The 27,634-nt window shown below is 37.2% G+C and overlaps 1 protein-coding gene and 1 pseudogene across 5 annotated transcripts in view; both read right to left on the reverse strand.

The window, feature by feature from the left end:
• NEK11 (NIMA related kinase 11) overlaps positions 1-27,634 on the reverse strand; it is a 256,169-nt gene that overhangs the window by 176,536 nt on the left and 51,999 nt on the right. For 4 of the 5 annotated variants that reach the window (XM_044252388.1, XM_044252389.1, XM_044252390.1 and 1 more), the window contains exons 3-4: positions 24,907-25,072; positions 9,202-9,320 (exon numbers count right to left, since the gene is read on the reverse strand). In XM_044252388.1, the coding sequence (XP_044108323.1) occupies positions 9,202-9,320; positions 24,907-25,072 (285 nt within the window). The remainder of the gene's footprint in view (positions 1-9,201; positions 9,321-24,906; positions 25,073-27,634) is intronic. The other variant, XM_044252391.1, reaches the window with a different exon arrangement.
• Positions 14,427-15,167, reverse strand: LOC122908950 (annotated as a pseudogene).

Here is a 27,634-nt window from a genome sequence, read left to right on the forward strand (position 1 = left end):
TCTACCTTTTGTTCCATTCAGGCCTCCAAGAGATTAGATGGTGGTCAGCCACAATGGAGAGGGCAATCTACATTACACAGTTCAGATTCAAATACTAATCTCATCAGAAACACCCTTACAGACACACGCAGAAGCAATGTTTAATCTGGACACCCCATGGCCAACTCAAGTTGGCACAATTAAACATCACCTTCACTAAAATAATTTGCAACAGAGGAGCAAAACCTAACTTCTTCAGATGTGTTGTTTCCAAGGTAATCTCTTCAAAATACATTTTAATATATACTATAGTCCATATTGGCTATGGTTTGAAAGATTTGATTTGAAAGCTAAATGAAGCATTGTGGTAGCTAAACTCCTGTTCCCAAATAGTCACACCTCTTGTGACTTGCAGTTAGTGTTCCTTCAGGAAGAATAAGCTCCCCTACTCTTCTGACATTGGGTTTGGTCATGTGACTTGCTCTGGTCAATAGTATGTGAGCAGATGGGGTGATTGTCATGTTTGAGCAGGACCTTTAAGAGCCATTGAGTGTTTCTGCTAACTCTCTTGCTTTTCTCTCTGCCATGATAAAAGCATATCCCACATGGGAGCTGCTCCTTCCATTTCGATACTTGAATGACAGGACAGGGAGAGCTGACTCGCAGCTGATCTGTAGCAGCCAACATGTGACATGAGCAAGAAACTGGCATTGTAAGCCACTGAGATTGAAGTTTTTTGTTCATACAACATGACTTCTTGCAGCAGGAAGAGTTTTAGCATCTTGTTCTCAAGGTAGCTTTTAGTAAAACCAAATATTCTTAGCTTTATACATCATTATTTCTATATATCTATGCTATATGTTAATAGAATCATTCTTTTGGATTTAAATTGCTTAAGAACAGATAATTAAGACAGTTTTTTAATTAATTATTTTTTAAAAATTTTAATTCCAGTATAGTTAACATATAGTATTCATTTCAGGTATACAATATAGTGATTCAACAATTCCTTGTATTACTCAGTGTTCATCAAAGTAAGTGTATTCTTAATTCCTATCATCTATTTCACCCATGCCCCACCCACCCACTTCCACTCTGGTAATCATCAGTTTATGGAAGCAGAAAAGACCCCGAATCACTAAGGAGATGTTGAAAAAGAAAAACAAAGCTGGGGCATCATGTTATCTGATTTCAAGCTTTACTACAAAGCTGTGATCACTAAGACAGCATGCTGCTGGCACAAAAACAGACACATATGGACAATGGAACAGAATAGAGAGTAGACAGTCCAGATATACACCCTCAACTCTATGGCCAAATAGTCTTCAACAAAGCAAGAAAACATATCCAGGGGAAAAAAGATAGTTCTCTTCAATAAATTGTGCTAGGAAAACTGGACAGCTATGTATAGAAGAATGAAACTTTCTTCTATACATAGAAGAAACCATTCTCTTACACCATACACAAAGATAAACTCAAGATGGATGAAAGACCTCAACATGAGGCAGGAATCTACCAAAATCCTAGAGGAGAACACATGCAGTAACTTCTTTGACACTGGCAGCAGCAACTTCGTTCAAGACATGTCTCCAAAGGCAAAGGAAACAAAAGTGAAAATGAACTTTTGGGACTTCATCAAGATCAAAAGCTTCTGCACAGCAAAGGAAACAGTCAACAAAACAAAGAGGCAACCCACAGAATGGGAGAAGATATTGGCAAATGACATTACAGACAAAGGGCTGATATCCAAGATCTATAATGAACTCCTCACACTCAACACCCAAAAAGCAGATAACTATGTCAAAAAATGCTCAGAAGACATTAACAGACACTTCTCCAAAGAAGACTGACAAATGGTTAATAGACACATGAGAAAATGTTCATCATCATTAGCCATCACAGAAATTCAAATCAAAACCACATTGAGATACCAATTTACACCAGTTAGAATGTCCAAAACTAATAAGACAGTAAACAACAAGTGTTGGAGAGGATGTGGAGAAAGGGGAACCCTGTTACACTGTTGGTGGGAATGCAAGTTGGCGCAGCCACTTTGGAAAACTGTGGAGATTCCTCAAAAAAATTAAAAACAGTGCTCTCCATAGTTAAGAATCTGTTTCTTGGTTTGTCTCTCTCTCTCTCTCTGTCTTTTTTTTTTTTTTTTTTACCTTTGCTCCTTTGTTTAGTTTCTTAAATTCCACATATGAGTGAAATCATACGATCTTTGTCTTTTTCTCACTGGCTTATTTCCTTAGCATTATACTTTCTAGACCCATCCATGTGGTTGCAAGTGGCAAGATTTCAATTCTTTTTATGGCTGAATAATATTCCACTGTGTACAAATGCACACACACACACATACACCACTTCTTCTTTATCCATTCATCTATCAATGGACAATTAGGTTACTTCCATAATTTGGCTACTATAAATAATGCTGCAATAAACATAGAGATGCATGTATCCCTTCGAATTAGCATTTTTGTGTTCTCTGGGTAAATACTCAATAGCGCGATTACTGGATCATAGGGTAGTTCTATATTTAATTTTTTGAGGAACCTCCACACTGTCTTCCACAGTAGTTGCACCAGTTTGCATTCCTACCAACAGTGCATAAGGGTTCCTTTTTCCCCACATCCTCATCAACACTTATTATTTCTTATGTTTTTGATTTTAGCCATTCTGACAGGTGTGAGGTGATATCTTACAGTGGGTTTGATCTGCATTTCTCTGATGATGAATAATATTGAGCATCTTTTCATGTGTCTGTTGGCCACCTGTATGTCTTTCTTTGGAGAAGTATTGGTCCAGGTCTTATGTTCATTTTTTAATTGGATTATTTGTTTTTGGAGTGTTGAGTTGTATAAACTCTTTATATATTTTGGATACTAACCCTTTATCAGATATGTCATAGGCAAATATTTTTTCCCATTCCATAGGTTGCCTTTTAGTGTTGTCAGCAGAAGCTTTTTATTTTGAAGTATCCCAATAGTTTATTTTTGCTTTTATTTCCCTTGCCTCAGAAGACATAGCCAGAAAGATGTTACAGCTGATGTCAGAAAAATTACTGCCTGTGCTTTCACCTAGGATTTTTATGGTTTCAGGTCTCACATTTAGGTCCTTAATCCATGTTGAGTATTTTTGTGTATGATGAGGAAAGTGGTCCAGCTTCATTCCTTTGCATGTCACTGTCTAGTTTTCCCAATACCATTTGTTGAAGAGACTATGTTTTTCCCATTGGATATTCTTTCATCCTTTGTCAAAGATTAACTGATCATATAATTGTGGGTTTATTTCTGGGCTTTCTATTCTATACTATTGATCTATGTTTATGTCAGTAACATATTGTTTTGATTACTACAGCTTTGTAATATAAATTGGAGTCTGTGATACCTCCAGCTTTGTTTTTCTTTTTCAAGATTGCTCTGGCTATTTGGGGTCTTCTATGGTTCCATACAAATTTAGAATTGTTTGTTATGGTTCTGTGAAAAAATGTTGTTGGTATTTTGACAGGTATTATGTTAAATGTGTAGATTGCATTGAACAGCACAGACCTTTTAACAATATTTGTTCTTCCAACCCATGAGCATGGAATGTCTTTCCATTTCTTTGTGTTTTCTTCAATTTCTTTTATCAGTGTTTTATAGTTTTCAGAGCACTGGTCTTCCACCTCTTTGGTTAGGTTTATTCCTAGGTATCTTATTTTGGGTACAACTGTAAATGGGATTGTTTTCTTAATTTCTCTTTCTATTGCTTCATTAATGGTATATAGAAATGCAACAGATTCCTGTACATTGATTTTATATCCTTGACTTCACTGAATTCATTTATCAATTTTAGTAGTGTTTTAGTAGAGTCTTTGGGGTTTCTAATTATAGTATCATGTCAGTTGCAAACAGTGAAAGTTTTACTTCTTCCTTACCAATTTGGATGTCCTTTATTTCTTTTTGTTGTCTGATTGCTGTGGCTAGGACTTCAAGCACTATGTTACATAAAAGAGGTGAAGTGAGGGGGGCGGCTGCCTGGGTGGCTCAGTTAAGTGTCCGACTCTTGGTTTCAGCTCAGGTCATGATCTCAGTCTTGTGATATCAAGTGTGGAGCATCAGGCTCCGTGCTCAGCATGGGGTCTGCTTGAGATTCTCTTTCTCTGCCCTCACCCCTACTCATACTCATGCTCTCTCTCTCTCAAATAAATAAATAAAATCTTTTTTAAAAAGTGGTGAGAGTGGACATCCTTGTCTTATTCATGACCTTAGGGGAAAAGCTCTCAGTTTTTCACCATTGAGTACGATGTTGGTGTTTCATATAAGGCCTTTATTACATTGAGGTATATTCCCTCTAAACCTACTTTATTAAGGGTTTTTTATCATGAATCAATGTTGTTCATTGTCCAATGTCTTTTCTGCCTCTATTGAAATGATCATATGGTTTTTATTCTTTCTCTTATTTTTTTTTAAAGATTTCATTTATTTATTTGACAGACAGAGATCACAAGTAGGCAGAGAGGCAGGCAGAGAGAGAGAGAGAGGAAAAAGCAGGCCCCCCGCCAAGCAGAGAGCCCGACGTGGGACTCAATCCCAGGACCCTGACCACGACCCGAGCCAAAGGCAGAGGTCCAACCCACTGAGCCACCCAGGTGTCCCTCTTCTTACTCTTAGTGATGTGATGTATCACGTTGACTGATCTGAGAATACTGAACCACCATTGCACCAAGAATATTCCCAAGAATAAATCCCACTTGATCGTGGTGAGTGATTTGTTTTAATGTAATGTTGGATTCAGTCTGCTAATATTTTGTTGAAGATTTTTGCATCTATGTTCATCAGAGATATTGGCCTGTAGTTGTCTTTTTTTGTTATGTCTTTATCTGGTTTTGGTATCAGGATAATGCTAGCCTAACAGAATGAATTTGGAAATTTTCCTTCCTTTTTTTGGAAAAGTTTGAGAAGAATAGGTATTAACTCTTCTTTAAATGTTTGGTAAAACTCACCTATGAAGCTATCTGGTCCTGGAATTTTGTTTGTTAGGAGTTTTTAATTACTGATTCAATTTCTTTGTAGGTAATTATTCTGTTCAAATTTTTTATTTCTTCCTGCCTCTGTTTTGGTAGGTCATATGTTTCTAGGAATTTATCCATTTCTCCTATGTTGTCTAGGAGATAGTTTATTTTCTATAGGAGACATATTTAGACCTATACAAATTAAATACTGAAAACCAACAGAAGTTAAAAGTAGATGACACACTTATGATCAAGAATAACACATAGCATTTTTCCTTTTAAAAACTATTCTGGAGATTGCTTGTGGTGAACAGAGTATAATGCATAAGCTTGTAGAATCATTATGTCGTATACCTGAAACTAATGTAACATTTTGTGTCAATTACATTAAAAAAAAAACACCTCACAAAAACAGTCTAGAGAATTGATCAAGATAGTGATAACTACCTCCTCTTTCCACCCAAACTCCAAGAAATATGAGGAATTTTTGAAGAGGAAATTCATAATAGTGCTAGAGAATAGTTATATATGGACAAGAATTTTCATAAAAGCTCTGAAAGAACGCAAAAAGAGGATCCCCAAACCCAAAACATATAGAAGAATGTTGCCTCTATATCCCTCTTCCCACAGCAGCAACCAGCTCAATAATATGGCCTGTATGGTTTTTCTCACTTCCCCATCTTACTCACTCTCCCCACTGACTGGTTTCTGTTTCATGAAATCACCTCCTAGATAAATTTCTTACAACCCCCAGTTTTTGTTTCCAGGTTCTAATATTGGAGGAATTCAAACAAACAAGTTTTGGTGTTTTCCAGTATCTAGGGCCTCACTTGTAACTAAGTAACTTCCTTCTTCCTTCCTCCCTTCTTTTTGCTTTCCTTCCCTCTCTCCCTCCCTCTCCTTCCCTCTTTTCCCCTCTCTCTCCCTCTTTCCCCGTCTCATTCTCTTTCCATATTTCACCCAAGATATTCACCATTAAACTCAGCACCATTGCTTCACATATCTTTCCAATTTCTCACTCACCCTTGGGTGATGAAACTTGGGTTCATCCTTGACCTTCTCTTATCACATCCCATATATCCATGTAATTTCAACTCTCATTTGAGCTTATCAATTTAACTGTGATCCTTCCATGTCCTGCTCACTATTATCATATCGTTTCAGGTCCTACAACCTCATGCAAAGATATTATAAGAGGTTTCAGACTGATATTCTGAGTTCCCCCTCTCTCCCCTCTATAATTTATCACCAATCTTCCTGAAGCTCTGATCATAGTTCCACTCAAAATGTTTCTGTGGCATTTTTAACTTTATAAAAAAATAAAGCCATTTTTAACTTCATGTCAACCTACCTTACCTCACAACTTCATTCATGTACCCCAAGAGCCATTCCAACTGAACTACTCATCATTCACTCTAAAAGTACCAAGATTTCTCAGCCCTGTGCCTTTGCTAACTCTGTTCCTTAATCCTGGAAAGCTCAGACTCATCTTTTACCTTATTCAAAACCTACATTGGGTCTAATGTCATTTCTTCCAAGACCTTCATTAATTTTCCCAAGTAGCATTATTATCCCTTTTCTGATCTCCCTCTTCTGATCTCTAGCACTTAAAGTATACTTTTCTTGGTGTTTTTGTCACTTTTTTTAAAAACTGAGGTACAATTTACATTAAAATACATAAATCTTAAGTTTGATGAATTTATCATCTTTGTAATCATCCATTTGGGTCAAGATATAGAACACTTCCAGCATCCCAGAAGATTCTTTGTGCCCCCTTCTAGTCAAAATCCCCTTCAAAAGTTAATCTGTCTTCTGAGATTGGGTTAATCTCAGATTAGTTTTGCCTGTTTTTGAATTTGATGTAAATGGAATCACACAGCATGCACTCTTTTGCATTTGGCTTCTTTCACCCATCATGTCTCTGAGAGTCATCCAGTCAGGCATATCAGTTATATGTTCTTCTTTTACTGCAGAGTAGTATTCCATTATAAGACTATACCACAACTTATTTAACCATTCTATTCTAAATGGACAATTCTCAGTGTTTTAGCTATTACAAATAACACTGCTACAGAATTTTGTGCATGTCTCTTCTTAGAGACAGGTGCTCATTTTTCATCTCAGGAAAAGAATTACTAGGTCACAGGGTGTTCGAATGTTAGGTTTGGAAATATTTTTCTAAAGTGATTATACCAGCAATGTTAAGTTTCAGTAGCTCCAATTCCTTATCAGCACTGTTTTTATCAGAGGGGTTTTTTTGCTTTTGTTTTGTTTCATTTGTCCTTCTGGTGGCTATGCTTTCATTTCTACATTAAGTTACAACCACAAACAACAATGCTTAGAGAGCACTTAACAGATTGCAAACTTTTTAAATGTATAACATCTCAATGCATATTCCCTATAGTCCTATAAGAAGGAAGGGAGAGTCCTATTATTATCCCTATTTTATAGATCAGAAAACAAAGGTTCAGAGAGGCTAAGCAGCTTGCCCAGGGCTATAAAATATGTAGCAGAAACTCTGCAGCTGGTATAGCCACCAGGCTATAGGGTTTATAGTTATTTGGGTACTTTTTTTTTCATGCAGGGCTCGATCCCAGAACCCTGAGATCATGACCTGAGCTGAAGGCAGAGGCTTAACCCACTGAACCATCCAAGTGCCCCTTGGGTACATGTTTTATCTCTGCTAGTTTACTAACAGCTCTTGAAGGTTAGGCCTTATTTTTAATTATCTCTAATTAATAAATGAATAAATGACTTAGGTATAAAATTGAAATTTCTCTGTCTAAACAGAAAACCTTTACAATAATTGGTTCCAATAACATAATAAATAAGCACCATAACTTATTACCTGAATCACAAAGGAGAGTATTTCAAGAACACAAATATCCATTTAGCTCTATTTAATGACTTTCTTAAAATGCTGAAGGATTAAAAAAATATTCTAATCCTCTCTTTGAAGGATTATTTTAAACTCATTTACTTGAACTATTGAACACACCACGTTTATTGCAAATGTTTGGGTTCCTAAATCAACTAGATTTCAGTTTTATATATTTGACCTAGAACACAGAACTTGTCACTTTTATATGTGAAGGTGATATATACATATGTGACATATACATATTTATATTTTTTTATGTATTAGCTAAACAAACACGCTATAAAATAGTAAAGGAAAGAAAATAAATTCCAATATAGCTGTATACACATATATCCTACATTTGGCAGCTTTGGATAGTATATTAACAGATTATTTGTTATTCTTTTATCACTGTTTCTTAGATTGCTATGAATTGTCAAAATATTAGAGCCTATCTGTATCATCCAGCATGTGTTTAGAAGATACATGGCAAAGCTCAGTATCATCTGCTTACTTTTTATGCACTCAGGAAAAACAGGCAACACATTTGAGCTATCTGATATCCATGGACAGCCACACCTTGATGTACTCTCTAAATTTCAACCCTCGTTCAAGAACAATGTTGTATACAATCCTAAACTGAAAGATATACTATGGACATCTCATAATATCTACATTTGTCTCTGTATCCTCATCTTTTCAAATGTGGTCATACCATGTTATGGGTCTCTAAAACATCCAAAAATTACTTTTGACCTATGGAAAATACAATGAAAAGTTTTAAAATACATGTTGAAGGCAGAGATTATAATTGCAAATTATAGACAACTGAACTCATAAAACATACTTTGACCTTCTATATCAGCTATTTCATGTCAAGACTGACTTTTGGTCTGTTTCTCTGAGGCCCAAGAGTATCTTCTGCCTCAATCACTTAGCTTCTGCTGGGATGTGACACTGACACATTCTAAATTCATTCCATGAAATTCATTTAGAGCATGCTAGATATTAATAGCTCAAGCCTGTTGAAAGATATAATAAATTCATAGCATGCAAAAGCTATCTGAGAATTGCTTACAATCACAGGATATGATCATATATATGAAAATATGTGTTTAATACAAGTTTCTGTCTTGTATTCAATGCCAACTTGATTTCTAGTACAACAAAAAATGGCTGTTCAAGTAAATCTTCTATACTGAAACATTCAACAGTTTCCTCATGGAAAAGCATATTGTGTAGCTGTTTAACTATAGTCATTTACCTCTGGACTTGCTTCCTTTCAGTTCCACTCCCAGAAATTCATTTTTCAAGTTCAGACATGACTGTCAAAATCGTGTCCATCAGTAAAAAATGCACATACCTTTCATGCATGTAGTCAACTCCTAGTAACAGCTGGATAAACCATTCTATTATTTGACTTTCCAGAAAGGTTTTGCCAGCTTCCTTATATTCCTGAATTTTACAGTCCAGATCGCGGCCCTGAAACACAACAGCATAATTTTTCACATTTTTCTTTCAGTTACGATTTTAAAATCAAGTTCTTTCTACAACAGTTAACATACAGCAGTGACTATTTATCACAAGAAAGTGAGTATGTACTGCCACTCTGGGACTTATAGTCTCTCCTTGACCAAACTCTAGCCAGGATCCTCTGAGCCCTCTTCTCAAATAGGCCTCAACCTTGGGTTAGAAAGACTTGAGCACACTTCTAATAACTCAAGGCCACATCCCTAGGGTGACACTAGCCTCTCTTAAAGTGTCTGCCTGAGAAGACTTATGGCTGCCACAAGAATTTATTATTTGTTGCAGCCCACACCTCTGTCCTGGTATCTGTGGAAGGGTAGGGGCCTCACTTGAATTAATGCCAGTTAGCTAGCCCAGACACACATGAACCAACCCCTTTTCTGCTTTCTGTTATTTTTCTCTTCCCTGACTCTGCTCAGGCCCCCACCATTTTCCCCCTTCTTCCAGTCTTCCTTTTCATGGTCCAGTCCCCTATGCACTTATCAAAATATGCGCACAACCAGAAAGAGCTCAGCTCTATCCCCGACGGGCAGTTATCGAATGAACTCTGTCTTCACCATTTTAAGCAATGCCCACTGTGTTAATCTTTGACATCATTCAAGGACAAAAACTCTTCTAAAGGGTATTATTTTTATTACATTATTTAAATATTACCTAAAATTTATTTTCATTACATTATATTATATCACATATTTACATGTACCCACATAAAATTAAGAATGACTTTCCTTATACTTAAAATTTTATATAACTGTAGAAGGCTGACATATATACAAAGTAAAAATATAAATCCAGTAAAACTCAAATAAATAATATTAATTTAATATAATGTGATGATGTTCTGGTGAAACTATATCAGTCCTTACATTATAAATGTGGCACTGGATGCTCGAATTTGATTCTTTTCAGTTTGGCATGTCCAGACTAACATGTGTCTTGGGATGACTTAACTTTCTTTTTGTCTATTTAACTACAGAAAAATTCCCAGGAATACAGCAATGGTTGATTTATGTGGGTTCCAAACACATCATTTAAACATTTAGTCAGTCTGTCCTCCCACTCACCGATGATAGAGTAATACTTGGTGCCAAAAATGAATCATGAACAATAACAAACATCTAAAATTGCCTGACAGTGTCTGATAAGACCCCTTCTGATTATGCTTATATTAATGTATTTCACCTACCATAGAAATGAGTATGCAAAATGTTAAATTCTCTTGAGAAGCACTATATCTGATCCCCTTTACCTTAAACACCGGACAAGTAAATGCAATTCCAGAAGTGTGCCTCTGAAGAAAAAATGAGTGAAATGCAAGTGTTTTTAGTCTTTAGGGGATGCCAACAACACAGCCCCATGAGAGAAGAGAAGTACTAAGCCACATCCCTAAGGAACATAAGAGCCAAACATTAAGCTACTTACAGACTTCCTGACAGAATTTTCCTTGTTAAATGAAAAGGAGAAACATTTATAGGCAATGAAACAATCAAAGGAAAACTACTTCTAATTAAACATTAGGTCAGCTAACTTACTCACTTGTAATGCATTTTTTATTTCCTCTCAGTGTAATATGCAAATATTTGCCTTGCACATTCTAACCTTCCACAAGGACATGACAAGTCAAAAATGGCATAGCAAACCTTCAAATTGTACCCTAGCTCACATTCAGTTTGCTGCTGGATTTTCTGGGCCAAGGAGATCAAAGCTTGATGGAACTCAAAGATACAGTGAATCAAATATTTGACTCATTGTCAAAAAGACTATCATTTTCTTCTCATTCTCCAAACCTACATTTATAGCCTTCCCCTCTTTTTGATCCTAGAGTTTATCAAGGTCCTATTGGCCCATACAAGCTATACATCACAATGTTTCTATAAATTGCACAAAACAATTTTTGACAATATCATGTAAAGTAGACACAAAAGCCCTTCTGATAAAAGGTGAGCTATAAGTGTATATATTTTTTCAATCCAGGTTCCCTCTTCTATCCAAGAGGACCTTCCTCTCTCTCACACACACATACATGCACACAAATTTTAAAACAAAACAAAACAAAAAAATAAACCGGATATCCTTTCAATATTACATTTAGATTTTCTGAATATGATAAAATATCCTCACTGTCAGAAAAGTAATTATATACATGTTGCTGTGTCCTTCCTGAATAGCTTCAGATGAGATGTATGGATGGATAGATAAATGGATGGAGGGAGGGAAGAAGAAAGGAAGGAAGGAAGGAAGGGAGGGAGGGAGGGATGCAGGAGGGAAGGAAGAGAGAAAGAAGAAAAAGAAGGAAAAAAGAAAAAACTTATAGAAATATCAATGAAGCTGCCTGCTTCAAACTAATGTTTCTTACTTTAGAAAGGTCATACATAAGTACAGTTGTCCCTATGAAAACAGCTTTTGCATACCCCAATTTAGTGTAATAACACTAAATTTGGACAAATTTGTTTATTAAAATAGCATTCTTTTCAAGAATTTATCCCCAACAAATTATAGAAATATGAATTTTACATATTTGTATTAGCTTTGGTATTGTTTTCTTTGCGAGTGAGCAGAATTATGTTCTCTGTGAGTTATCTTGCCATAATGGGAGCATACTCCCTGGGGTGACATTTAGTGTTAGTCTGACAAGTAGCTCCTAATGCTCTCCCAAGTGGTGACCAGAACTTGCTTACCTGTTTCCTGCATTGATAGTAAGTATGCACACAATTTCCCACGACTAAATAAATATATATGTAGATTATTAAAAAAAAAAAAACAGGTTCCTCAATAGTGGGCCTCAAAGTGACATGTCAAAAGGAGATTACACAAATTGCCTCTTGCTCTCTGAGCAGAACTATAAGGAGAAGTGAACCAGTTCCTAATATTAAGCAAGGAATGTGTTTACTCGACAAGATAGCCAAAAGATTAATCAGAGAGCTGGGTCTCATCTTCCTCAAGTTACTGCCCCTGCAATTTTCATGTTGAACATTTACCTCTAAAAAAAGTATTTCCTTTTTATTTTGTTCTTAATAAATACTCTGTAGACTATTTTCTTAGGATTTAAATTGGGTAATCAAGACACTCACAGATTAAGATAACAAATTATGCTTTTATATAACAACAAGAGAAATACAGTTTTTTGTGTGAAGCAGTCTGATTTTAACTCAGCAGTATGAGAAGCATTTATGACTCTCTCTAAGCCATCTTCCATGTAAAAATCAAATGTTTTTGATAAAATGTCGTACCTCAGTTTAAGTTCTTATTGTAATATCTATATGCTCATTTTTTTCTTAATTTTGTCTTTGAGAAATATTTAATGACGACACTTATTGCCAAAAAAAAGAAACTTTAGTGATGGGTGCCTGGGTGGCTCAGTTAAGTGTCTGCCTTTGGCTCAGGTCATGATCCCAGGGTCCTGGGATGAGCCCCACATCAGGTTCCCTGATCAGCAGGGTGTCTGTTTCTCCCTTTGCCCCTTCTTCTGTGCTCTCTCTCAAAAATAAATAAAATCTTAAAAAACAAAAACTTTAGAAGCCCTGAGTGGCTCAGCGGGTTAAGCCTCTCCTTCAGCTCAGGTCATGATTTCAGGGTCCTGGAATCGAGCCCCGCATCAGGCTCTCTGCTCGGCAGGGAGCCTGCTTCCCCCTCTCTCTCTGCCTGCCTCTCTGCCTACTTGTGATCTCCCTCTCTCTTTCTCTAGCAAATAAATAGATAAAATCTTTGAAAAAGGGTTATTAAAAAAAAAAACCTTTAGTGAAGAATACTGACTTTGACTTAAACCATTATTAATGTGGTCCTAAGTCTCTATTTTTCATAGAAAATGCTTTATTTCACTAATATCACCCCTTGAAAGTTGTAAATAAGGCTTTGATGTTAACTTCTGAAGTTTTGAAAATCCGTTACCCAAAATATACCATTTGATGGGTTAATGGCATCTCCTCCCTCCCCCATCCCAATTAGCCAACATGAGATTGATTTTGAAATGCCAAGACCTTGAAGAAATGAAGAAAAACTCAAATACAGTTTCTAAACACTATCTTTGATTCCATTAAAAACTTTTAAATCCTAAAAGCATTTAATTAAAAAAGTTAATCTGTGTTTGTTTGTTTGTTTTAAAGTCATCTACAGAAGCCCTTATAACCAGTTTAAAAGGCGAAAGTAGAACATTCTCAGAGGCCTTTGTGTAGGCAACATTCAGAGTGTACACAAAGGACAAAATAATCTCAGGATTTTAGGGCTGGAAGAAGCTTGAAAAATTGTTCTGCTCCACTTCATTTTAAAATAAAAAAGCTGCCCCTTATTAATTCGCTTGGTTGACATCTTAAAATGCTGTTCTATTACACTCTTTGTCACCTTTAAACAAGCTTCTAATACATCCTTCCAGGGGATCTCAAATGTCAGCAGGCATCAGAATCATCCATGTTGCTGTCTAAAAGGCATACTCCTGCACCACATCAACAGAGACTCTGGTTTAGGAAGTCTGGAGAGGACAATGAAATCTGTATTTTTAAAAAATTTTTTTATTAAAACAAGTGGTACTCACTTAGAAGCATTCAGTATGTTAACAAAACAGTTGCAACTTTTTTTTCCTTGCAGTTACAGAGTGGTATTTAGTTAACAGAACAGCAGTGATTTCGTAGAAGCTGCATCAGAGACAACTGAAGATAAATAAACTGTCATCCCTGGGAATGCCCAACTGGCTCAGCAGGTAGATGCAATTCTGGATCTTAAGGTGGTGAGTTCAAGCCATATGTTGGGAGTAGAGATTACTTAAAAAAATAAAATCTTAAAAAGGAAAGAAAAGAAAAACTACCATTTCCATATATAACTAATTTGTGCTGTGCACCAACCAGAACCCGCTTTAAATATCTATGCCAATTTCCTATGTCCACATTATACTAGGCAAGGTTAGTGGCCACAGAAAGACCACCATGACAGGGCTGTCGAAAGACATTCTGGAATGTGTTAACTGTACAAAAATAAGCAAACAACAACAAGAAAAAAAACTTAAACTAAAACAAAAAACCCACTGTACAGACTGTACAATTTAAAAACAAATCTTACCCAGTCTTATATTTCAATTTTTTTCTTTAAAAGGCGTGAGTTGTATACACGGAGCGTTATATGATTTATAGACAAGGAAAAAAAACTGTGCCAGCACCAACTTATTCATCAACATATTCTTCCTCCTCCTCCTCTTCTTCCTCCTCTTCCTCATCTTCCTTGTCTTTCTGCTTTTTCTTGCTTTTTGCGGCCTTGATGACACCATTTTTGCCGCACTGGACTTTCCTTGAGCATGGTATGCAGAAATCTCCTTTTCATAGTTTTCCTTCAGCTGAGAGGCCTTCTTTTCATGAGACTGCTTGTCATCTACAGCAGTGTTTTTCCACATCCTTCCCAGTTTCTTTGCAACGTCACCTATGGATAGGCCGAGACGTTCTTTGATTTGGGGGTGACACTCAGAACAAAACTCCTTTGATTCTGGGCCAATATTCAGAACAAAATAAGAAAAAGGCCAAAGGAGACCTGTTGGGTGCACTGGGATCCTTGAACTTCTTTTTCTGTTTCCCCTTTAAGGGGGATGTAAGTTTTCATTTGTCTTTCATAATGGGCCTTGTCCACCTTTGTCATGTCTTCAAATTTTCCTTTCTCTTTAGCAGACATGGCCCTCCACCTCTCTGAGTACTTCTTAGACACATCTGAGAAACTGACTCAAGCATCTGGGTGCCTCATCTCGAGCTCCTTTCAGAAAGTTTGCACAAAGAATGCATATGATGACATTTAGCCTCTCAACTTCTTAGGATCTCTTCTACCCATGTTTAGTGATTTTCTTCAGTGAAGCACAGAGTCGCCCCATGCCCACCTGGCTCTCACTCACCCCAGCACTGCCTCTATGGAGTTCAGTGTACTGCAATGGCTGTCAGAATCCGTAATTTTAAACAAGTATTCTAAGTGACTCTGGGACAGGTAGCCCATAGACCACACTTGAAGGAAATGTTGCTAGATAATGACACGAATGGGCCATTTATACCTAATATTTCACCCATCAATGAAAACATTTGGCCCAATAGTTTGAAAAATTCCAAAGGCAAAAGCTGTTTTTGGGACAGTCAGGGTTCACTAAGAATCATTTTATAATGATACATTTTTAAAAGCCTGTGGCATTACTAAAGAGAATACCAAAAAATGGAAGTGAGAAGGGCAGGGAAGGAGATCATCTGTCATTATAGAACCCAAAGACATTTCCTTAGAATTTTGGAAGTTCACTGTAATGGAGTACATAAAAGTGGGAGAAATGGAGGCCACACCATGCTCTTAAAAGCAAAATAAGAAAATCCAGTTTCGATATAGGTACTAAATAATGGCATGTAGCATCACGATGTTTATGTCTCATAATATAAATGAGAACTCCTGAGTTTAGTTGCTAATTTCTTTTTCCAAATTTTTTCAGAGTAAGTGTTCTTCCTGTTGAGGCAAATATGCATGGATAAGAATAAAATGGTAGAACTTATTTTTCTCTTAAGAAGCAACATGAAATGGTTTTATCTATAAATCAATGGGTTGCTTTTAAAATAAAGTATTTGAAGTGGATTATTCTGATCCTATTTTTGAAGAGTTATATTTATATAAAGTCATATGTCAGCTAAAGCTATACCCCAAATGCTGTTAAGTTCTACTGAGTTTATGAACTGCTTTATATTTAATGCATTAGTACAAATCTTTTAATAAAACTAGTTTCACTTTTCAATTTTTACATTTACAATTTTAAGTAAAAATCAATGGCCTTACTTTTTAACTTTGTTGTTAAAAAGTTAAAATATTTCATAGTTTAAACAAAGAAAATAGGTAGGATAAATCATATTACTTTAATTTTTGTACTTAAAAATCATAAGTAGATCAGTCAGGTCTATAAAATCATAAGATACTCACGTGATTTACAACCTTCCCTAACTGAATAAAGTCTAGACCTATAGAATTGGCACAGAGCAAATTCAGGAAGGCCTACCTACTCCAGGATGGAGCTGCCCAGATAACAGAGAACCCTGATGGGACCAACCTCTCTAAAGATAATGCTTAGTTCCCTCAGTCAGCAGCAATCCCAGCAAAGCAGGCCCTAAAGACAGCCCTGATATGTAGACACCTGGAGCTCACAATGGGAAGGATGGTGCTATAGACTGAATGTCCCCCCAGAATACCTATGTAGAAATCTTAACCCCAGTATGACAGTCTGGGGGATGGGTATTGGGAAATGACTAGATCAGGAGAGTGGAGGTTCATGAATAAAATTAGTGGCTTTATAAAGGAGACTCCAGAGAACTCCCTCACCCCTACTACCATGTGAGGACACAGCAAGAAGATGACCAACTGTCTACAAACCAGAAATCTGGCCTTCACAGACACCAAATCTGCCAGAATCTTGATCTCAGACGTCAAGCCTTCAGAACCATGAGAAATAAGTTTCTGTTGTTTAGAAACCACTCAGTCTATGGTATATTGTTAGAGCAGCCTGAACAGACTAAGACAGATGGTCACTGATCAACGTCACAATAATCAATATACCAAGAGTCTCTCTCAACCATGAAAAAACCAATTTGGATGGAAGTAGTCCCAGACACAGGATAATCAACAGTAGCTTTATGAGACATGTTATTGCCAAATTCACTTGCAAGAGTGTACTGACACCTACTAGAGGTTCAGGATTATAAAACTCAGCCTACTTACTTGATTCATTTAAGCAGTTTTACATAAATAAGAAACACAAGTGAAAATTTCAAATTTTATTTTTTACAGTACAAATAGATCCTTGGCAAGTAATCGCTTGAAAATTGCTATCAGACCCATTAGTGTTTAAGAATTTGCATGTTTCCTCCTTCCCACATGAATCATCCTACCAACTACAAGTCATACTCAGAGTTAAAAATCAGCTTGCCTTCTAGAAAACAACTGGAAAGGGGAGACAGGAGTAGAAACAATTATAATCATAACTTCCATTATTGACAATCTACTAGGTGCAAAGCTCTGACAGCCATTTTCAAAATACTCACTATTTCAAATTCCTAAGAAACCTAACAAAAGAGGTGTTGTTACACTATCTTAATATCAGGAAAAGGATCAGAGAGATGAAATAACTTGCTCAAGGAAATGGACCAAGATTTGAACATAAGTCAGTGTGATGACAAAGTCCACACACTCTCCACTATTGCAAACCCTACCCAGTCTCTGAGTGAGTGAAATAAAATAATAACATCATCAACATATTAAAATATCCATGTGTGTGCAAACTAGTAGACATGTGTTTCTGTCTTTATGTATAACTGGAGATAAAGACACAGAATATATGAGAATAAGCCTCAGAAAACGAAATACACAGGTATATATGAATTGTGAGATGATCACTACATTCAAGTTAATTGACAAATCTAATACTTCACATAGTTATATTCTTTCTTTCTTTCTTTCTTCTTCTTTTTCTTCTTCTTCTTCTTCTTCTTCTTCTTCTTCTTCTTCTTGTTTTTTATAATGAGAGCACTTGAGATCTACTCTCTTGGCAAATTTCAGGCTTACAGTACAGTACTGTTAACTATGTCACTGTCCCCAGAACTATGTTCGTGATTCCCAGGATTTGTTTATCCTATAACTGAGAGTTTCCATTTAATATATTTTATATTTTCCTATAATTTACATAGGCTTGACTAGTGTGGCTATGCAGAAATTTGTGTTCTGGGCCACAATTTGAAACATGTTTAGTTAACATTGTTGGTATGAGCAATAAAACAGTCAGTCTCTTCTAATTCATGTCCATGTACGGGTAGATAATCACATGAACTATTTGGTTGACTCTATTAAATATTAAGGAAGGAATTAGAGCAATCCAAGTAGAAAGAAAAAAGGAGCAGTTTTCCCAATACCCCTGGTCCTGCTTCTACCCTGAACAAAAATCAATATTCTGGCCATGTGATTACCAGAAAATTACTCCACCTGGGGTCCTGTTTCCTCATCTATAAAATAGAATAATATATAAGACTCTACTTCTCCTTGAAAAGGGATGAGGCCATGTTAAGAAGACACAGGAGCCAACATGAAGGAGCCCCAACAGCTAAAGTCGGAAGAGTCTGAACAACAAAATAACGAGTATTGGGTTATAACCCATAGAATAAAATAAATATTCATGAGTTCATGATAATATAAACAATTGAATAAATACATAAGTGGAAAAGGAACAGTAGAACAACTATTCCTTATAAGAGAATTCCAATTAGTAAATGTAGAAAGAATGAAGGAAATACATAATCACCATTAGGAAAACATCAGAGTAAAAATATCTCAAGGCAACCTTCACTGAAAGATGCTAAAATGAGTGGTTGGAAGTTTGAGGAAAAACAGGATTATCAGCATAGTCTCAAAGTATCTTTCCCAAGATACTACCCACATTTTTTGTAGTGTTACCCACTACAAAAAAAGGAAATAGTAACTTTACAGTGGAGAACTTCACAGTGGAGAAATGCAGCAGACAAAACTTCAATCAAATAATCAAAGTTAACATCCACCAGTAATAAGATGTACTAACATCATGTCCCCTCTTAAGATGATATACTGAGAAGGACACCACATCATTTCTGTGGTAGTCTTTCCCAGAATATATAACCTCAATTTAATCATGAGAAAACATCAGACAAATTCAAACTGAGAGTTCTTCTACAAAATAACTTACCAGTACTCATCAAAAGTATCAAGGTCATTTAAAACAAAACTAAACTAAACTAAACTAAAGGCTGGAAAGGGAAACTATAACAGATCAGAAAAGACTAAAGAGATACAATAATTATATGCATTGTAGGATCCCAGATTTGGCCCTGGAACAGACAAAGACACTAGGAAGGGAACTGGTAAAATATTAATATTCTGGTTTTGATAACCATACAGAGGCTATAGAAGTTATTAACATTAGGAAACATGTTTAACTTCAAATGCATTACAATTAAAGGTGAAGTATTAAATTCTTACATCATGGTCCATTTTTTTCTACTTCTTAGTGTTTAATCACATTATTCCCTTTAACTCAAATGTCCTTGCCCCATCTCCCTGACCAAATCCTTCCCATACTTCAAGTTCAAATATAATGCCAGCTCTTCCATGGTTCCTTCAGCCCAAAGTCATTTCTCTTGACTCTTAGCTCCCACAGTATTTTAACCACCCCATTTCCTTGACCCCTACCATAAACACCCCTTGTATTTTTGCCATTGTTATAAATGATTTATTTATTCTACCAGACAGGTACATTAAAGAAATATTATCGTATTATCTCTGTTGTACCATACTTCCTAGAATTGTATCTGACACAGAGTTGGGGATCATAATGGCTTCTGGAAAGACCTTTGATTACTGCTGCCTTTGTGAACTTGAAATTCTTACGGAACCAATAAATAATCTAGAATGTCAATTTATTCATATGCATTGAGAACTACAACTGCCAAGACAGGAGGGAGCTCTTGTCAGTTTAGCCAGAAGATTTTTTCCTTTTAGAAGAGGCCCAAGTAGAGAGCTGCATTGTAATCAGAAGTTGCACATGGAGCAAGGAGAAGAGACCAGGCAATTTTCATGAATAATAACACCAAGCGAGGTCCCTAAGGATAAAACCTAACCCACCATCAGAGCCGTACCTCCCCGTTCTCAGGTCTGGGCCTCATATTTGCTCAGTGCTCCATAAACAATGACAAAGCTTTCCTTTACAACTCTATTTTCCTATTTGTACACTGACCATTCCCCTTCTAATGTAGTTCACAGCCCTGGCTACATATTCAAGTCACTGGAGAGCATTCAGAACTCCTGATGTCTAGATAAAAATCCAGGTTAGTTAAATCAGGCTTTCTGGAGATGGGCCTCAGGTCTTGTGATTTTTTAAAATCTTCTGGCAATTCTAATGTACAGCCAAGGTTGAGAACTACCATTATACTGATAAATTTTGGTTTAGTTATGTCAGTATCGCTAAGTAGAAATTAGACAAGTCCAACCATTCCTGCTTTTGGGGGACAGTCATATGCTCTCTCTTTCTACTGAAGATATGTGATCTCACCTATCCTCCACTGCACCTACTAAGTGAATAACCAGGTTTCTGGGGATGTTCTGCCCTCACCCAAAGGGAAACCTTCAGGTAGTATCCCACAGGTCTCTAGTGCAGAACATTGTTAGACACTCAGCAAAATAAGACAGGACAAAATGCTTTTGACATATAAAACAGGTAGAAGGATCCAATGTTTTAGCTTTTACCATTAGTGTTTGACAGAAATGTGGTGGGAAGCAGCGGGAAGCAAGTGATAAATAATTTGTGAGAAAAAAAAATTCTGAATACTAATTTCCTTCTGGCTCACTCTGTGGGTCCATGTGACAAAAAATGAATCAGAAAAAAATCAATCCCACATTGAAAGTTTGAGATGGTTTCTACTATGTATAAAGTGCTGAGTGCCAAGAGGCATAAAATACTATGTGGTTAGGGTAGGGGGAGTCAGGTGGGGAAAGACTTCCAGCCAGGAGATTATGGGAGTCTTTATTAAAAAAGGTGGCATTTCTGCTGAGCCAGGGAGGATGATTAGGATTTGAAGGAGGATATTCTAAAAGGGAATGGTCCAAGTACAGATGAAGAGGTATGAAACTGTGCGGTATGGACAGAAAACAGGAAGTAGTTCCATTTAACCTTGGGTGGTGGGGCGGTGGGGGGAAAGAGAAGACACCAGTATTTGAAATATTCTCCCACTCTGGCAGTTTTGGAACTACTCCCCATCAAAGATTTGGTTATATCTTGACAAGAAGTTGTGAGAGTTCAGTTATTTGCTTTTCACACTCATAATCGATAAGATGTGCCAAAGGGTTGAGAGGTAGATGTAGCAGTCTCACAAATGAATCTATATATTTCAGTCTTGCAAGGTCTCAAATTAAATTACAAAGGAGCAAACTTGGAGATAAAAAGACCAGCTATTTGAATGGTGATGGCATTTTCCTATGAAGTGCAAGTTTGGCAATATGCTATTTCCAATATTATTTTACCTCAATAAAAAGAGGATGAAACCAAGCTTGTGCAAGTTAAGGGCAAATTTGGGTCTGAGGGTGAGAAATATCTCTGTTAACAAGAACTAGTGATCCGCACACGTCATTTCTTGGGAGTCTGGGAAGCGACAGCCTTACAGCTCAGCAGTTTGGAGCCCTGGAAGCCCCACGGCAGTTCCCCCCCGGACCTGTCTACAGTCGTCACCATGGCAACACCCCTCCTGAGAGAGTAGCTCAGCCCTTGGAAACCACCAGAATTTGAAAATTAATGCAGATGATCCTAGAGTGGATCCTGCGCGAGAAAATACATACAGAAACGTCCTTTCTAAGAACATAAATGGGACAAGTGGGCTATATTTGAAGATGGATTATGGATTAGATGGGGGGCAGGTCTCAAACTTAGATGTGTTTTGGACTTGCCTGGTGGACTTGTCAAAACACAGATTGCTGGACCCCACCTCCAGAATTTCGGATTCAGTATGGCCGGGGTGGAGTGCCCAGGTAATAGTGATGCTGCTGGCCTGGGATCACATTTTAACAAGCCCCTGGATTAAATACGAGCATTGCTGCTGCTTTTTAAAAAATGAAATAAAGATTTTGTTTATTTATTTGTCAGAGAGAGAGAGCACAAGCAGGGGGAGTGGCAGGCAGAGGGAAATGGGGAAGCAAGTTCCCTGCTGAGCAAGAAGCCTGATGGGAAACTCCATCCCAGGACCCTGAGATCATGACCTGAGCTGAAGGCAGATGCTTAGCCTACTGAGTCACCCAGGCATCCCACCAGTATTGTTTCAATGTTAATTTTCTGATTTTGACCATTGTACCATGGTTATATAAAACAGTGTCATCAGCCTCAGGAAATACAGCAGTAGTATTTAGAACAAAGAGGCAACCTGTCTGCAACCTCCTTTCAAACGGTTCAGGAAAAAAATACAGATAGATAAATAAATAGAATGATAAAGCAGATGTGGGAAAATTATAACAATTGGCAAATCTGGATGAACAGTTCATTGTGTTATTCTTATAAGTTTTCTGGTAGATTAAAATTAGATTAAAGTTAAACATTTTTAAAAATAAAACAGGGAAAGAAAGTTCCAGCTTATCACCTAGACACTCTAAGTGAGCTTCTAGGTAGCTGATAGCCATACATGGTTATTTGAATTTAAATATATTAAAATTAAATAAAATTTAACATCCAGCGCCTTGACCACACAAGCCACACTTTGTCAAGTGCAAAAGAGTTATGTGGGACTCCCGACTACTGTATTGGACAACACAAATAGAGAACATTTCCATTATCACAGAAAGCTCTATTGCATAGTACTGACCACACTGAAAAATAGTAAGACCAGGAGAGAATCTTTGGAAAGTCTAATGTGCCAAAAGCAGCAGGAGGTAATAGTAATAGTCACAAGCAGTAGGTGTCAGTTGTCTACCAAATAAAACAGGTGATTAACTGAAGGGCAAAAGGAAGATAAATGATTAAATTATAGGAGATGGATCATACTGTAGCTACACACGGAAACACCTATAGTTTTGCATGGATTCAGGACATACATGCCAGAGTAGCTGTTCATTATCACAGCTCTGCACAACTCATCATTTTGTTTTTCTTAGCAGTTCACTGGCTGAAGGAAAAGTAGACACCCAAATGCAGTGGTTCTCCCGCCCTCCTCTTTCCCTCTCACTTTCCTCCAAGCAGAGGAATGGACAAGGTAACACCTGGCAATGCTGAGCCGAGGAGGCTGACCTGCCCGGAAATAGCTGGGACTTGGAATATCTCAAACTTGCAGATGTTTTAACTGGGCTTTCAGCTTCATATTGGTTAATACACTAGCTAATGTGTCAAGCAGGCAAGGCTGACTTTTGTTGCTATCCCTGCTCTTTCCGAGTTTCTTCTGCCTCTTCTTTTCTGTGTCTCAAACACACAGCACCCTCTGGGTGTCCAAAGTTTCTGATCGAACAATTCTAACAATCATCTTCCTTCTTTTTTTATTTTTTATTTTTTTCAATTTTTTTTTCATTTATTTATTTTCAGCATAACAGTATCATTATTTTTTCACCACACCCAGTGCTCCATGCAATCCGTGCCCTCTATAATACCCACCACCTGGTACCCCAAGCTCCCACCCCCCCCAACTTCAAACCCCTCAGATTGTTTTTCAGAGTCCATAGTCTCTCATGATTCACCTCCCCTTCCAATTGACCCCAACCCCCTTCTCTCTAACTCCCCATGTCCTCTATGCTTTTTGTTATGCTTCACAAATAAGTGAAACCATATGATAATTGACTCTCTGCTTGACTTATTTCACTCAGCATAATCTCTTCCTTCTTTCCAGCATCTTTTCTTTCAGGCCCCGTTAACACCCAGGTGATGAGCTGACTAAATTCACTCTAAAGTATGACAAGCACCAAACTCCCCCAAGGTACATTTGGCTAAGACTAGCTCCCAGAATGCTCTGGGAGATACTTTTTGAGCAAAGTCATCTTCATGTTCTCTCTGCCTGACCCAGCCCTTCTAGCTTCTCTCTACCTAGCCTCTCAGGAGCAAACATACAGCTTCACAATACAGCTGCACCTTGTCATTTCCCCCTCCTCTCCCTTTCCAAGCAGGTTCAGACTCAGCTGGGGCTCAGTAAAATACACAGCTATTACTTGCAGAGAACATGGAGTGGCAGGGAAAACTGCAAATACATGAAGCCGTAAATCACCAAATGATAAATGTGAAGAAAGATTTTCATGAGGAAAATGAGCCATATTTCCATTTTCAAACTTCCACTGGGGAAAATGAGGAATAGGCCTAGAACCTGAAAGTCAAGAGAGGGACCTCTGCTCTGTCCAGGCCTGTTACAACATTTAAATGTCCATCTAAGTATTGGACCATTGTAAAAGTTTAGGTAATCCTTCCCTAAATTACTCCCTCTCCAAGAGGCACTGTCCTGTAACAACTATTACTTCTTTGGAAATGAGTCTGTCAATTACCTAGAGATCATCATTCTTAGCTGCAAGACACCATACCCCAGGTCTTTATAGTTCAGTTTGTGGGTTTTTTTCTTTTTTAAAAAAGTTTTTATTGGGGCGCCTGGGTGGCTCAGTGGGTTAGAGCCTCTGCCTTCAGCTCAGGTCATAGTCTCAGAGTCCTGGGATCGAGCCCCACATCAGGCTCTCTGCTCAGCGGGGAGCCTGCTTCTCCCTGGCCCCGCCTGCTTGTGATCTCTGTCTGTCAAATAAATAAATGCATAAATAAAATCTTTTAAAAAAAAATCTTAAAAAGTTTTTATTTAAATACCAATTAGTTAACATAGAGTATAGTATTAGTTTCAGGTGTACAAATAGTGATTCAACACTTCCATACAATACTTGGTGCTCATCACAATATCCTTAATCCCTATCACCTATTTAATCCAATCCCCTCAACCTATGATTTGATCACTGAACTTATGAGATATCTCTTTATAGACAGCTATATACTGTGAAATAGATTCTTACTGAGAATTCCAAAAGAGGAGAGTCTCACCTCACAGTACTCTGTGATAATGCAGAAATTATCGTGCTCCACAAAGCTCGCATGGAACTTGACAATAGCGGGGTGGTCCAGCTTGGAAAGGAGCTGAGCCTCCAAATTGGCCTGCACAGTCTCATTTGGATTAAGATCTCCAACAGAGATTTCCTTCAGTACCTTTCTGCAGCCAAACAAACAAACAAATAAAAATTTAAATACATTTAAAGTTAAAAAATAACAGCTATGAAAAGTGGTCCAGGGCCACCTAACTAATGTCCAGGCCATGACCTACATGTAGGTTGGTATTGTCTATTATGACACTGTCGCCTAGTGGTCCCTGAACCTGCTTGCCTATCCTGGTCACTGACATACCTGTACCCCTACAGATTTGGTCAAACAGGGCAGAGTCTGAGCTAATTTTGAGCAACATTGCTAAGGGGGCTGCTCCTCCTCTGTCTCTGTAGATGTCTCAGATTCCCTTTGTCTTTCACATAGCATCTCTGCTTTCATCTGTCTCTTTCTGTCTCTCTGTGAGATTCTCTCTCTTTCTATCCTTCACCTTATCTGTTTTCCTCTGCTTTTCTATTTCTATTTCTATCTTGGTATCTATTTCTGGTTTTTTGTTTGTTTGTTTCTCTCTATATATATATGTAATTATTAATCTATCAGTGCTGTCTCTGTGTTTTTCTGTCTTTACCCATGTCTTTCTCTCTCTCTGCCTTTGTGTCTCTCTTTGCCTCTGTGTGGGTGTGTGCTTCTCTCTCTCAGCTTAAAATTTTCCAAATCTAACAATTTAATATCAATAGGGTCATTATCTATTTAGTTTCTTTTTTAAACTATACTTGGCATAGCATACTTTATTGCTATTGGTATTTAGGACAAGAAAAAAAATCTAAAAACACTGATAGAGAGGAATTTAGGATCTCAAGCATGTATAAATGGAAAAAGAGCTCATTAAATCTCCAAATTATTAATTTTAAAACTGTGATAACTCAATGAGAGTGGACCAAAACACTATCTCTTCCCATCCGAGAAAAAAATAGTCTGATGAACAAACCAATTATAGTACCAAGTGTAAACTAGATGGCTGGGAAAAAGCACTTTAGAGCATCAATTATGAGTGCACAGATTCTGCTGATTATAAGTGAATGTTAGCTATTCATTAAGGCAAGTTCTGCAGAACCCATACTAGAAAACATTTTGCAAAGATGTTCTTTAAGAGTTACAACCTATGCATATTAATGAAAACGTATTTATAGTAGAAACAGTTTTAATTAAAGGCCCTTCAACCAAATCATGGATGAACCAGAGCTCTCCAGTTCTTTCTAACAGATGCTGATTGTTGCTTTGCCATAGGGAATGCTTATGCCTAGTAGGTGCTCTCCAGCACATCCATTAACTTCTGCCCCTCTAGGTGAGATGTGTGCTTACCTGAGTGATTGTGCTTATTCCTGAACTTAATCATGCCAGTTGTGCTTCTTACAGTAAATTTGTGACTTAGATGTGACAAACTGATGAAGAATGAGTATGAGTGTCATCTTTGCAAGGAAAACTGAGTTAAGTGTTTGCCAAAAAAACTTGAGTGTGACAAGTTGCAAAAAAAAAAAAATTGCTGATAATAATTGACAAGATAGTGCTAAAAAGTTGGGTTAAAATGTAAAAATTTAGTATTTTGAATTCAGTTGCTAAATTTTCATTTCATTTTAAAGATATATTTAAAACAATATATATTGGAAAACAATATATATTGCAGGTAGTTTATGCAAAGAAGATGAAGGGACCTCTAATTAGAAAATACTAGATGTTGGTTGTGCATCAAAAAATGGGGAAAAATGTACAATGCTATGTTTTAAGTTGATATAAATGCTTTCATTATGTCATTTCACTTAAAAATTGTTTGCTCTGTTTACCCAAGTACTAGCCCAAATCACTGTGGATGTTATGATGGGATGTCTCCTATCCATTTGCATAGGAGAGCTCCTATCATCCTTAAAAACGTAATTATCCTATGAACTTTTCATTGATTCAAATAAGACTTTTCCCTAGTTGTTTTACTGTAGAAGAAATTTCCTCAGGCAATACCAGGGATAGAGCCTGTTTCTTTGTTCAGACTCCTGGCCTAGAAACTTAGATATTAAAGTTAATGCTGTATCTTGTAGTTTTATCCAATCCATTCCTCAGTGGCAAACATTTCATAAAAATTCTAGGTTAGACCATCTGTCCTAGAAGCTGAGACACTATGTAGGAAAACTTAGAAAGTGTCCTTATTTAAACTGATTCCTGTCAGGTGTTGGATGACATCTGGCATTTTTTCTTGACCAATAAAAGGTTGGCATTAAGTGTCCATTCTCTAAAATCTCATCAGGAGAACCTTCTATTTCAAGATGGCCCTTATTGGGAAATCAGTTTTCCTAAAACTTGAGTCCTTTATAACATTTTACTCATTTTAAATGTTCTTCATGGTCTTCCCAGTATGAACTCATCCACCCCCAAAAGACAAGCATGGCAGGCCCTGGCTGCATTAGGGAGGATAGCCCTGCCCCAGGAGCCCCACAGGTTCTGCCCTGCCATTTACAGGACTCTTTAATTAGGGCTGCAATTTAGAAAGTTGTAACATTCGGTTTCCTTCCCCTGATGGCGCTTTCACGTTGGTTTTGTTAGCTAGCAAACACATTATCAGGTCCCTAATTGATCATGAAGTGGATTCTAGAGAAATGCTTGCTTGGTAACATTTTCTATGAGA

Source organism: Neovison vison, chromosome 6, assembly GCF_020171115.1.
Source record: "Neovison vison isolate M4711 chromosome 6, ASM_NN_V1, whole genome shotgun sequence".
NCBI lineage: Eukaryota > Metazoa > Chordata > Mammalia > Carnivora > Mustelidae > Neogale > Neogale vison.